The sequence below is a fragment of the Corythoichthys intestinalis genome, chromosome 1 (assembly GCF_030265065.1).
Source record: "Corythoichthys intestinalis isolate RoL2023-P3 chromosome 1, ASM3026506v1, whole genome shotgun sequence".
NCBI lineage: Eukaryota > Metazoa > Chordata > Actinopteri > Syngnathiformes > Syngnathidae > Corythoichthys > Corythoichthys intestinalis.
This window is the reverse complement of record NC_080395.1, coordinates 2,948,220-2,962,843: the sequence shown is the minus strand read 5'-3', so window position 1 is coordinate 2,962,843 and position 14,624 is coordinate 2,948,220. Positions and strand designations below refer to the sequence as shown.

Below are 14,624 nucleotides of genomic sequence, written 5' to 3'. Positions count from 1 at the left end.
GGATCCAGCCATGTGAAATGAGGTATATTTTTGATGATGACATTTTTTTCTAATGGAATACTCGAGTTAATCGATTAATCGTTGCAGCACTACTTTTAAACAAAACACTGAAAATGGCAAAGGTTAAGGCTATATATTGAGATAAAAGGAGAAAAGTGGAGTGCAACAAGTGAAATGAATGAATGAAATATTTATTGTCATCATCATCGGTATCATTGACAATCATTGACAATTACAAAATGTGATATAATTTGCCCGAAGGAAGAAAGAACTGAAGAAAAAAGACAGACGAAAGGCAGACGGGAGGAAGCATAAGCTTATCATTTTCCCGTCCTAAAGATGCACAATCATACATGGTACAGTTACGTACATCACATGGCCACAAACTTTACAATAACACAATCAACAATCTGGGTTTACAATAACTCAGCGTCCAGTCAAGCAGCTCTCGTGCGCAAGATTAGTGGTCTGAGTTTCAGGGGGTACAAGCTTATGGCTTTGTCATTGTTCCTGACATTCTAGCATCTATTTGTTGTGGGAACATTTTGTTGTGGCTATGCGTGTGGCAAAAAATGTTATGTGTTATCAATTCAATTCAATTTTATTTGTATAGCCCTAGATCACAACAATGTTGTCTCAAAGGGCTTTGCAGAGGCAATATGATACACAATCAGAAACAGCAAATAAAGCAACAAAGATGAATAAATAAATTCAAGTCCTGGGTATCCCCCATCCTTAGACCCTCCATGTCGGCAAGGAAAAACTCCAAAAACTCCAGTCTTCGGGAGAAAAATGAGAAACCTTGGGGAGTACCACAGTCAGGAGAGATCCACTCCCAGGACGGATAGACAGGAATCCCAGGATCGCTAATGGGAATTAGCAGGCGAAGTTACAGTCCGTAAAGATGCAGTGGAGTAAAGGAACAAGAAGGGGTCCATCTAGCCAGATGAGACGGGGGTAGCCAAGAGGACGTCCATCCAGCTTGGGGTCCGGACAGTCAGGAGGCTGCAGCTGAAAAATAGCCCCTCCCCAGAGGGGAGGGGGGAAAGGGGACACCAGGTGACTAGTGATGAAGAGACTAAACAACTAGATATTAACATTGAAAAATAGAAATAGAGTAAGATAAGTGGTAGGTAGAGTGAGAAAAAGGAGATAGAACTCAGTGGCTGTACTTCCCCCAGCTTTATAGCTTCTAGTGCAGCTTAGACTAAACTTTGAGTCTACTCCGACTTCAACTAGCCTGACCATAAGCTTTGTCGAATAGAAACGTTTTTAATCTAATCTTAAATGCGCGGACTGTCTCGGCTTCTTTAATATTAGCTGGAAGCTGATTCCATAAAACGGGCTTGGTGGCTAAAGGCTCTAGCTCCGACAGTACTTTTAGAAACCCTGAGAACTACCAGTAGACCTGCATTCTGAGAGCGGAGTGTTCTGTTGGGGCAGTATGGAACCAGAGCATCGGTGAGGTAAGATGACCCTAACCCATTAACAGTCTTAAATGTAAGAAGGAGGATTTTAAATTTAATTCTAAACTCGACTGGAAGCCAGTGAAGGGCCTGGAGCACAGGGGTGATGTGCTCTCTTCTATTGGTTCCTGTTAAAAGTCTTGCTGCTGCGTTTTGGACAAGCTGAAGACCTTTAAGAGAACTTTTAGGACAAGCTGCAAGTAGGGAGTTACAGTAATCACAGCTGGTGTGAGTAGCAACTCAAAATGCTTCTCTCATAAGTCTCTTTAAAGGGTACATTCTTAAGGTGTGGCAACAATTGCTGCACACAAAGATCACTGTAACAGTTTCATCAGACATGAATGGATAAGGAAAAATCAAATAACATGTTGTACATATTTTATCACAAGATTAATGTCTCCACAACAAAAGAGATGCTTATTATTCGTTTTAAACAGTATCTTTTCCATATACTCAGTAAGCTGGACATTTGAATCAGGAGCTCGGTAGACACAGCAGATAATTATGTTTTTACAAGTGGGGATAAGGAGCTCAATTGTAATACCTTCCAGGAGATTGTCAATCCTAATTGACATGTCATGTAGGATTTCAAACTTAAAATTTTCATTAGCAAACAAGGCAACACCCCATCCCCCCTTAGATGCCCGATTCATTTGTGCCATGTTATATCCGTGCAAATTAAAGTAAGAGCCTTTGTTATCTTTAGCAGATAATCCTTAATGTGTTCAAAATTCTTGTAGCGACTCCTGCCGTTGATAAGTTTCAGCTTACCATCCACATCCACAGAGTTGTTATACTGCTCCGCTGTGTAGTATCCAACATGCTATTATAAAGTTTGTGGATCCGGATCAAGCTAATCGTTTGTGTCATCATGGCACTCAATCTGTTCATCCAGTTTTAATCAAAGTGTGGTTTCAGATGTAAATTTCGAGTGGGGTCAGCTCCTCAAGACTCCTTATAGCTTTAATCTTCATATCTTGCATCTTGATAAGGATCCTGCAATCCGAGACCCAGGTGTTGGCTATTTTCCCAGCTTTCTTGAGTTGACGTGCTTTTCTTGCAATTTTGGCATTTCGGCAAGTCAAGTTGTCATTCATAAAAATCTTCGACCCTTTCAGGTGGCGGCGCTGGTTAAGCAGGGCAGTTTTGATCTTGTGGTCTGCCAGCTTCATGAGCACCTCTCCCCCCAGACGGGAGCAGAAAGCAGCAACGGATGTCCAGCGGTTCCATGTTTATTCCATACTCTTTCAGCTTAGCGATTGCCAGTCGCGCCATTGTATCACCTGGGCTAGGCATCAGTTGTAATCCCGAAATGATGAGCGCATTTGCGCATCGGCACTGGTCGAGATCGTCAGCCAAAATTTCCAGCCTTTTGATTCGAACATTTCTCTCCTCGACCGCCTGCTTGAGTTTCTCGTTTTCAGCGCGCATTAACTGGAGCTCTCTGACGATTTCTTGATTTGTCCTTGGATTTTCTTGATTCTGGCTTTGAATCAAGCCAGTCAAGGAGACCTCCAATTTCTGTATGGAGGATTTTATTTCATCCATGTCTCCAGATTTCAAATTCTAAGGAGCCATACTGGGAGTCGAGCTTGCTTAGGCCAGACTTCTTTATTTTTGGCAAAATAAGTTCACTCACAGTTTGCCATTTACGGCGCTAGATGTCCAATCCATTTTTACTGTGAGAGGTGAATTAACACCCCTCACTGTCAGTTAGTAGTAGTAGTAGTAGTGGTTGGGATTGGGTTATGCATCCACTAGATGGCGCTCCAGGGGCATACCAGGTAAAACAGACATAGAGACTGTTTCCATACCATATTTTTAAATGTGCGTTTCGATGCGGTACTACTTGTTGGTGTTGAATGAAGCGAGAAAAGTCAGACACTGAGAGAGAAGAGTGTTGTGACGCTGTAGCAAATGCGATGCTAGGCTAGGTGGTTCCAATATTTCCTCTCTGTAGCCGACAGCCTACAATTGTACAAGTGAGCACTGATTTTTAAATGTGTACGCCGTACGTTCCACATCTGTACGTTTTTCGTGCATTACGTTTTTTTTCTCCGTTTCGGATTTTGTCACCGTTTCGGCACCGATACAATGTGCGTTTCGATGCGTTACTACTTGTTGGTGTTGAATGAAGCGAGAAAAGAGACACTGAGAGAGAAGAATGTTGTGATTCTGTAGCAAACGCGATGCTAGGCTAGGTGGCTCCAATATTTCCTGTCTGTAGCCGACAGCCTACAATCTACGCCTGGATATCAAATGCTTATAGAACTACATGCGAAATGACAGACGGCGGCGTTAATAAAAAGCCGCCATTTTGAAGCAGTAGACTTCTCAGAAAGGCTCTGTTGTAGAGAACCTTCCTAGCGAACTTATGTAACTTTTTATCTAAAATACTCCTAAATCGGCAAAATCTTGACTTGAATCTCTTTAAATGATGAAACAGTTTTAAAACTTTAACATGTCGAAAGTAGACAGAAGGGAAGTAATGCAAAAACGGTAGCAATTTTAACAACTTTAACAGTTGATTCACAACAATAAACAATTTCCAAACATAGCAAAGATTACCACGTTTTTTTTGCTTTGTTTTTGAAAAAAAATGGGGAAAAAAACGTGAAAGGTAACACCAGTTATTTTGCCATGTAACTAATTACTCTTAAATCAGGTAACTGAGTTACTAACTAAATTACTTTTTGGGAGAAGTAATTTGTAACTAGTTACTTTTTAAAAGTAAAATTAACAACACTAGTCATAAAGATGAAGTCTGCAGAATGAAAAGTGACTAAAGCAGAGATTTCATTCTGCCAATTTATTGCCGAACACAATTTGCCTGCAACTATTGCTGATCACTTCTCAGAATTAGCAAAACAAATGTTCCCTGACTCAAAGATTGCATCGGTAAGTTCATTTTATCAATTGACCTTTTCAATTTATAATTGGACTCACTAACGAACTACCTTCAAGTCAAACTGAATTGCGAGCTGAAGGGCAGCCATCAAAAAAGACATGATAGAAATTGCCAAAAGTGCTACATGCAATTACAAAAAAAAAGTCGGGGTCCAATTTTAGTAATCATGATGTAGCTGAAGTTATTGATTCTTCTTTGATTGCACCAGGTTATATGTGACAATATTACCAATAAATTCATATTATTTTAAAAATTGAGTTTTACTTTTGTTTCATATTGCACGCTATCTACAACGTTGTAAGATTAGCCACCAATTTGTAAGGGCATACGTCACTCTTTGTAAGATTGCCAACAGCCTCGGGTTGACAGGTATGTGTTTCATTCCAAGATGTTCAATCATATTCAACTCAAGTTTGCACTGAAATGTCACTGTCATTGCACTGCTAATGCCACAACATTGTCACATGCATGTAACTAAGTAATATGAATGGACTATTTTAAAACTGTTTTCATATATAGGGCGCACCACATTATATTGTGTATTAACAGTAGTAGTGGTTGGGATTGCGTTGTGCACCCTCTGGCAGGCGCTACAGAGCCATACCTGTCAGGGATACGCGGGAAGGCAGGTGGTGTGGACCCAATTGCAGGGAAACAAAAGCAGCAAGGCAGGTGGCGGTGAACTCAAAAAACGTTTTAATAATAACTAACCAAAAGCACAAAGTACAACCAAAAGGTCTGGTGATCAAAAAGGCAATGTTGAAACCAAAACTTAATCGGAGGGACTGGTACACGAGGGCTTGGACAGGACTTGAAATTGACATTGACATAGACAATGACGCAACAAGGAGTGAAAAGAAACTGGGAACTTATATACACACAGAGAAAGGGGTAACGAGAAAACGAGGAACAGATGGGCGACACAGAAGGATGCAGGGTGGCGATACACTAGGAGCAGGCACAACAGGTGAAATCAATGGGCAATCACATGAACACACTAGGAGGGAACCAACACAAAACCTAACACATACCAGCATAAAGGAAAAGACTGAGGAACTGTTTCTTTCCAACAGGTGTCACCATACTTAAGTCAAAGTTGCGCTGAAATGTCACTTTTATTGCACTGCTAATGCCATAACATGGTCACATGCATGTCACCAAGTAATATGAATTGCTTATTTTAAAACTGTTTTCATAAATAGGGCGCGCTGCATTATACGGCACATTAGTGGTCGTGGTCGTAGTTGTTAGGATTGCGTTATGCATCCACAATATGGCGCTCCACTGGCAGGCGCTACAGACCCACGCCAGCGAAAACAGACTAACTTGAGAGACTGTTTTTTTCCAAGAGGTTTCACCCTACTCGACTCAAGTTTGTGCTGAAATGTCACTGATATTGCACTGAAAATGCCACAACATTGTCACATGTACAGTGGGGAGAACAAGTATTGGATACACTGCCGATTTTGCTGGTTTTCCCACTTGCAAGCCATGTAGAGGTCTATAATTTGTATCATAAGTTCTCTTCAACTGTGAGGGTCTAATACAAAAATCCAGAAAATTACATTGTATAATTTTTAAATAATTTGTATTTAACTGCATGAAATAAGTATTTGATACATTACCAATTAGTAAATATTTCGGCTCTTAGTTCTTTTTTAAGAACCCCTCCTGTTCTCCACTCATTACCGGAAGTAACTGCACCTGTTTGAACTTGTTACCCGTATAAAAGACACCTGTTCACATGCTCAAACAAACAAACTCCAACCTCTCCACAATGGCCAAGACCAAAGAGCTGTGTAAGGACATCAGGGATAAAATGATAGACCTGCACAAGGCTGGGATGGGCTACAGGAAAATAAGATAGCAGCTTGGTGAGAAGGTAACAACTGTTGGAGCGATTATTAGAAAATGGAAGAAGTTCAAATTGACGGTCAATCTCCCTCGTTCTGGGGCTCCGTGCAAGATCTCACCTCGTGGGGCATCACTGATCATGAGGAAGGTGAGGGATCAGCCCAGAACTACACGGCAGGACCTGGTCAATGACCTGAAGAGAGCTGGAACCACAGTCTCGAAGAAAACCATCGGAAACACATTACGCCGTCATGGATTAAAATCCTACAGCGCACGCAAGGTCCCGCTGCTGTAGCCAGTGCATATGCAGACACGTCTTAAGTTTGCCACTGACCATCTGGATGATCCGGAGGAGCAATGGGAGAAGGTCATGTGGTTGGATGAGACCAAAATTGAACTTTTTGGTCTAAACTCAGCTCGTCGTGTTTGGAGGAAAAAGAAGGATGAGTACAACCCCAAGAACACCATCCCAACCGTGAAACATGGAGGAGCAAACATCATTTTTTGGGGCTGCTTCTCTGCCAAGGGTACAGGACGACTGCACCGTATTGAGGGGAGGATGGATGGGGCTATGTATCGCCAGATCTTGGCTGACAACCTCCTTCCTTCAGTGAGAGCCCTGAAGATGGGCCGTGGCTGGGTCTTCCAGCATGACAACGACCCAAAGCACACAGCCAAGGCAACTAAAGAATGGCTCCGTAAGAAGCATCTTAAGATTATGGAGTGGCCTAGCCAGTCACCAGATCTGAACCCGATAGAAAATCTATGGAGGGAGCTGAAAGCTGTTGCCCGGCAGCAGCCCCGAAACCTGAAGGCTCTGGAGAAGATCTGCATGGAGGAGTGGGCCAAAATCCCTGCTGCAGTGTGTGCAAACCTTGTCAAGGACTGCAGGAAACGTTTGGTATCTGTAATAGCAAACAAAGGTTTCTGTACCAAATATTAAGTTCGATTTTTGTGATGTATCAAATACCGTATTGGCCCGAATATAAGACGACACCGATTATAAGACGACCCCCTCTTTTTCAAGACTCAAGTTTGAAAAAATACTTTTTGAACACCAAATTAATTTTTATACAGAAAATAATTACAATACATCTGAAACAAATGATTATAACAATATATTTGAGAGAAAAGGCATTTAATTTCGCATTCAAAACTTAATATCTGAACATTTAAACATTTAACATTTAAATATGTAAACTAAAGTGCAATCAAATTCATAAATGAATGGCTTCTGCTTTTTGAAATATAAATAAGAAAAAAATATTGTGATAAAACAAAATTGCAATAACTGCATTAATTATCAAAGTGAAGTCTAACTGTAACTGAAGTTCAGCATTCGATTCATTGATGACTGGCGCCATCCAGCGTCGTGAATGGGTATATGTCTAGGCCGCAGTTTTTGGTTTTTTTTGTTTTTTTTTAGGCCGCAGTTATAAGACGTCCCCCAGGTTTTCATTCTTACTTTAATGCAAAAAACACCGTCTTATATTCGGGCCAATACGGTACTTATTTCATGCAATTAAACGCAAATTTATTATTTAAAAATCATACACCGTGATTTTCTGTTTTTTTTTGTATTAGATTCCGTCCCTCACAGTTGAAGAGAACTTATGATACAAATTACAGACCTCCACATGGCTTGCAAGTGGGAAAACCAGCAAAATCGGCAGTGTATCAGATACTTGTTCTCCCCACTGTATGTCACTACGTAATATAAATTTCTTATTTTAAAACTGTTTTCATATATAGGGCGCACCATTTTATATTGCGTATTAATTGTAGTAGTAGTAGTAGTAGTAGTGGTTGAGATTGCGTTATCCATCCACTAGATGGTGCACACTCTGGCAGGTGCTACAGGTTCATACCAGCTAAAACAAATGGACTTCTTTCCAAGAGGTGTCACAATGTTCAACTCAAGTTTGCGCTAAAATGTCACTGTCATTGCACTGCTAATGCCACAACATTGTCACATGTATGTCACTAAGTAATATGTCCTCAGTCATCTGTCTCAATCTGGGTACTGCAAATTCTGGGTGTGACAATATATCAAAATGGTGATATATTACAATACCATGTAGCCTAGAAGGTTATCAATATGCTCCCACAAAGAATCGATATATCGTTGGAACCAACAGGTTGCTACCAAAATCTGACATTAGAATAGTTTCTGCATTATATCAGTGTTTGTTATCGACGGCGTTAGACATCCAATATATATACTTCCTATTCCCTGGGGAAACCTTAACCCTAAACCCTGCCCCTAAACCCTAACCCTAACCTCACCCTAAACCCTAACCAAAACTACAATTTCAATTTCATACATGAAAATCTGAACTGTACCAGATTGACGTTAATGGCATGAAAACATGCACATTCAAAGAATCGGATGTTTATCTTCGTCAATGTTTCGTAGCGTGGTCGTTCATTTAAACTTGCACTTCCTGGAGTGTTTTCCGCAATCAGGCGGGAAGATAAACTTTCCATGGATTTCTCATCACGACTTGCTCTTCAAATGCCAGACCCGAGTAATCACCTTTTGTCTGGCATGTCCAGACCGCTATCTGATTGCGCTCCATCCCGCTAACGCGCACTAATGCTCTCCATTAACACTGACCGACCGGCCGATTGGCAACCGGACGACAGCTCGGGAGACGAGCGCTTCCCTCGGGGATTTTCCCCTTGCGGGAAATCGATGCGCTCGTCTCGGTGAGCGACGGCCATTCGGGTGACGATTCTGTGCTTTTTCTCGCAGGCGGCAATGCCAAACTGCGCTACCAAATCACTTCGGGAAACTCGGGAGGAGTATTTGACGTGGAGCCGGAAGTTGGGACCATCTTTGTCGCTCAGCCTTTGGACTACGAGCAGAACAAAAGGTATGTCATGTCAGTCGTGCAGTCTGTTTTTTGTACGGTTGGCAAAAGTAGTGGAAAAATATCAAAGTATTCGGATAGCACGTTTGATAGCAAAAGTAGCAGTATTGAGTTATTTATTCGTTTTGTACTAAGAGATCATCAGAAAGGTGTTGTCATGGAGTAAATTTGATGTTTTACCACTCTATGGTAATGGTAATGGATGGTATTTTTGCATTTTTCCTGTTAACTCGCTGTCATTGACAGCGCTAGACGTCCAATTCATTTTGACTGGGAAGGGTGAATGAGCAAATACCCATTCATTTCTAATGGGCAAAATCTCCCATAGGTTTCCAATGGCCCTATTCACCATTCATTTCAATAGCACAAAAACTATCGATGCTTCACTTTTTGATGTTTCTGGAGTAATATAGGGTCATTTCCTGTATATTATGGGTAATTTCCTGTTCATTCGTCACGTCTTGTGCGTTTTGGGTCACTTTCTGTTGATTTTGAGTCACTTTCTGATCATTTTTGGGTCTTACGGGGTCACAACTTGTGCAGTTTGGGTTACTCTTTGTTGATTATGAATAGCTCTCTAATGATTCTGGGGCACAAGTGGGTCATATCCTGGACATTACCAGTCACTTCCTGTTCAATGATCATTTCATGTGCTTTTTGGGTCATTTTCTGATCATTTTGGGTCATTTTTTGGTCATTACGGTTGACTTTCTGTTGATTTTTAGTCACTTTCTGATGATTCTGGGGCATTATCAGGTAATTTCCTATATCTTATCGGTGGCTTCCTGTTCATTGGTCAATTTGTGTGCATTTTGAGTCCCTTTCTGATCATTTTGGGGCATTTTAAGGTTGTTTCCTGTAAATTACAGGTCACTTGCTGTTCATTGGTCACTTCTTGTGCTTTTTGGGTCACTTTCTGTTCATTTTTGGGTCGGCCAGTGTCACTCCTTGTCCATTTTGGGTCACTGTCTGTTGATTATGAGTCACTTTCTAATGATTTTGGGCATTACCGGGACATTTCTTGTACATTATGGGTCACTTTCTGTTCATTTTAGGGCTGTCAAACGATAAAAATTTTTATCGAGTTAATTACAGCTTAAAAATTAAATAATTGTAATTAATCGTAATTAATCGCAATTCAAACCATCTATAAAATATATTTTTCTGTAAATTATTGTTGGAATGGAAAGATAAGACACAAGACGGATATATACATTCAACATACGGTACATAAGTACTGTTTTTTTTTTTATTATCACAATAAATCAACAAGATGGCATTAACATTATTAACATTCTGTTAAAGCGATCCATGGATAGAAAGACTTGTAGTTCTTAAAAGATAAATGTTAGTACAAGTTATAGACATTTTATATTAAAACCCGTCTTAATGTTTTCGTTTCAATAAAATTTGTAAAATTTTCAATCAAAAAAATAAACTAGTAGCCCGACATTGTTGATGTCAATAATTACACAATGCTCATGGGTGCTTGAGCCCATAAAATCAGTCGCACCCAAGCGCCAGCAGAGGGCGACAAAACTCCAAAAAACACAAGTAACAAGTTGGCATTGCACTGTGCTGTCATTTGAATCTGTTTGAGCGGTGCATGTGCGTTAATTGCATCAAATATTTTAACGTGATTAATTTAAAAAATTAATTACCGCCCGTTTACGCGATAATTTTAGTTATTTCATATCTCACTATTTGGGTCACTTTCTGATCATTTTTGGGTCCTCCAGGTTGTTTCATGCACATTTGTGGTCAGTTTCTGTTCATTGGTCATTTCATTTGTTTTTGGTGTCATTTTTTGATCATTTTGGGGCCTTCCAGGGTCATTTTCTGATCGTTATGGGTCGTTTTTCTGTTGATTTTGAGTCACTTTCTGATGATTCTCGGGCATTACCAGGTAATTTAGTCTACATTATGGGTGGCTTCCTATTCATTGGTCAATTCGTATGCATTTTGAGTCACTTTCTGATCATTTTTGGGGCATTTTAAGGATGTTTCCTGTAAATTATGGTAAATTGCTGTTCATTGGTCACTTCTTGTGCTTTTTGGGTCCGTGTCTGTTGATTATGAGTCACTTTCTAATGATTCTGGGGCATTACCGGGTCATTTCTTGTATATTATGGGTCAATCTTTGTTCATTGGTCATTTCATTTGCTTTTGGTGTCATTTTCTGATGGTTTTGGGACCTTCCAGGGTCATTTTCTGATCATTTTGGGTCATTTTCTGTTGATTTTGAGTCACTTTCTGATGATTCTGGGGGTATTACCAGGTAATTTCCTCTACATTATGGGTGGCTTCCTGTTCATTGGTCAATCTGTGTGTATTTTGAGTAACTTTCTGATCATTTTGGGGTCGTCCAAGATCACTTCTTGTGCATTTTGGGTCACTGTCTGTTGATTATGAGTCACTTTCTAATGATTCTGAGGCATTACCGGGTCATTTCCTGTATATTATGGGTCAATCTCTGCTTATTGGTCATTTTATATGCTTCTGGTGTCATTTTCTGATCATTTTGTGAGCTTCCAGAGCCATTTTCTGACTATTTTTGGTCATTTTCTGTTGATTTTGAGTCACTTTCTGATGATTCTGGGGCATTACCAGGTAATTTCGTCTGCATTATGGGTGGCTTCCTGTTCATTGGTCAATTCATGTGCATTTTGAGTCACTTTTAGATCATTTTGGGGCATTTTTAGGATGAATTACGGGTACATTGCTGTTTATTGGTCACTTTTTGTGCTTTTTGGGTCACTTTCTGATCATTTTGAGTCACTTTCTGGTGATCTGGGGGATTCCCAGTGTAATTCCCTGTACATTATGGGTCACTTCCTGTTCATTTGTCACTATTTTGGGGTCATCCAGTTTCTTTAATGCACATTTGTGATCAGTTCCTGTTTATTTTGAGGCAATTTGATGTTGATTTTAAAAAAAAAAAAAGACAAAAAAAGACCACTAATGGAAGAAGCGAAAAAGTGAACATTATAATAATTGTTGTTGTTGTTTTTGTTAAATTAAATTTTATGTCGCATGAAAAATTGTATCGAGTAATTTTTGGGAAAACAAGTTGAAAGTTGTTGTATTGTGACAACATTAGTTCTTTGGCAATTCAGCCTTGTAAACATGAATGTCACATTCAGCCAGAAGATGGACAAACAGAGGCAGAAGACATCTTTGGTTTGTCGAAGAAGCTCAGAAGAACTTTTTCCAAATCTTATCAAACACACTAACACCCTGGTTCACCTCAAGGACAAACTTCAGAGACACAAACTCAGCAATGTTGTTTACGCAGTGCAGTGGGCTGAAGAGTGCATTGACCTCCACATTAGCGAGACTAAGCAGAGCTTCCGAAACATCATCGAATACTACCGAGAACCGGGACTTCATTTGCGTCTCAAGAAGATGGGACCATCATTTGAGAATAACAATGTTTTGATAGGGATAACTAAAGGAAGCTTATAACTAGAACTACCAAGGGTGGATCAATTGATACTGAAGGAAAAGAGTCGTTTTTTTTCCTTGTTACAGGTTGTATTATTCTTATAACCAACAGGCGATGATGACACAGAATTCAGGAATAAAAAAGAACAAACAATTCACACTTAAAGACAGACAAACAGAAAAGACATGACATCCGGTACTGGGAAAAAGAAAGTGCTTCAAGCCTCCCAGTGCATAGCCTTTTTCCTCCATTATAACTAGAGGGAAGGGTTGACTTGCTCAGAATGTGCACCCCCTGACAGAGATCAGAGAACAAATGGACCCAATAATACAGTGCTCAGACCAGATTTATTGACAATGGTTTTGAGAGGAAGAAGTCTTGGCTCTTGGTGAGGCACAGAGGGCTGTTCGAGCAGTGGGGGGGACGAGCAAGGCGAGGGCCCAGGCAGAGGCGATCCAGATCCGGTCCTGTAGCAGGTCGCAGAAACGAGGCAGAAGTACAGACAAGGAGCAGGCTAGAGGCAAAAAATCCACAAGGTCAACAAGTATCAAAATTTGGCAAGACAGGGTAACTAGGATTGCTCGTATGTTGCAGTGAGGGCTAACAAACTCGCAATGGCTTAGAGGGCTGTGGGTGTTTATGTAGGGAGGCTGAGGTAATGACCAGGTGTGCAGGACGGGTGTGTGGAATTAGAGTTGATGACTGGGAGAGGGGGAAAAAAAGGAAAAGGCATACAGGCCTGCAGTGGGTTCTACCACCCCCAGCCCTGATCAGATTACATACACTGGTAAGAAGACAAAGGATTTGTGTGAATATGGAAGAAAGAAATGTGACATCTTCCACATATGATTATTGTGAATAAATGAAATATATTTCTACAAACAAATCACTTTTGTTACCAGAGAAGGGTCATTTGACTCTAATAAGCATATCTTTTGTGAGGTCCTCATTAGTCATTCCCATTCACACTCGCAGAGCCACAAGCTTAGATTGCTCCAATTAGCATCCTGAGTGTTTGCAGGGCAGGGCTCCCTCGGCTTTGTCGGACAGTGGACCGCTCAGGCAGGCAATCGGGCGGACAACCTTTTTATGTATGTACTGTATACTGAAGCTTGTGTTCGCTGTGACAAAACAGCTGTTTGGTCTGCTGTGGAAAGTTCTTTGGTCATTATGTGCTTCAACAAAATCAACTGTGAACCTTGACAATTGAATATTGGATTTGTCAAGACAGAGTAAAGGTGCTTGATGGGATTTGGGGTGACGTGCCTCAGTGGTAGAGTAGTTGTCCCCCAACCCAGAGGTTTTGGGTTTGATTCTCCAACCTGATGAACTCGTCTAAGTGTCCTTGAGCAAGATACTGAACCTGGTGCTGCGTCACCAGTAGGTGGATGACGAGAGAGTGTAAAGCGCTTTGAGGACCTTGAAAGGTGGAAAGCCGCTATACAAGTATACCACCATTTACCATTGTCCCAGATGTTCTGACACTTTTTTTTTCCTAAAATGTAGACAGTCTGGTTTAGCTATAGTTCTGGATGGTAGTCTTAGTTTCATGCCGCATGGCCCTCTAATCATTTTTACACTAACCCAGGAGTTAACATGTCTGGATTTGCAAATATTCAAGATGCTAATTGCAGCTATCAAGAGTGAAACCCCCCAAAGTAGTCAGTTTGGTATCAGGGTCATTTGAAACCTTTCTGGTAGCCTTTCTTTATAGCCAAGAAAACCCCGGGACTTCCAGTGTTATACAGTTGTGGTCAAAAGTTTACATACACTTGTGAAGAACATAATGTCATGGCTCTCTTGAGTTTCCAGTTATTTCTACATCTCTGATTTTTCTCTGATTTCTGGTTGAATCTTTGACCAATCCTCTTGACAGAATTGGTGCAGTTCAGTTAAATTTGATGGCTTTCTGACATGGACTTGTTTCTTCAGCATAGTCCACAAGTTCTCAATGGGGTTTAAGTCAGGACTTTGTGAAGGCCATTCGAAAACCTTAATTCTAGCCTGATTTAGCCATTCCATTACAACTTTTGATGTGTGTTTGGTTTCATTGTCCTGTTGGAACACCCAACTGCGCC

General features: G+C 40.6%; 1 protein-coding gene across 1 annotated transcript in view; it reads left to right on the top strand.

Annotated features, from left to right (window-relative positions):
• Nucleotides 1–14,624, top strand: part of si:ch211-186j3.6 (neural-cadherin) — a 689,510-nt gene that overhangs the window by 407,436 nt on the left and 267,450 nt on the right. Inside the window, exon 17 of the mRNA XM_057844439.1 lies at nucleotides 8,984–9,104. Within this exon, the coding sequence (XP_057700422.1) occupies nucleotides 8,984–9,104 (121 nt within the window). The remainder of the gene's footprint in view (nucleotides 1–8,983; nucleotides 9,105–14,624) is intronic.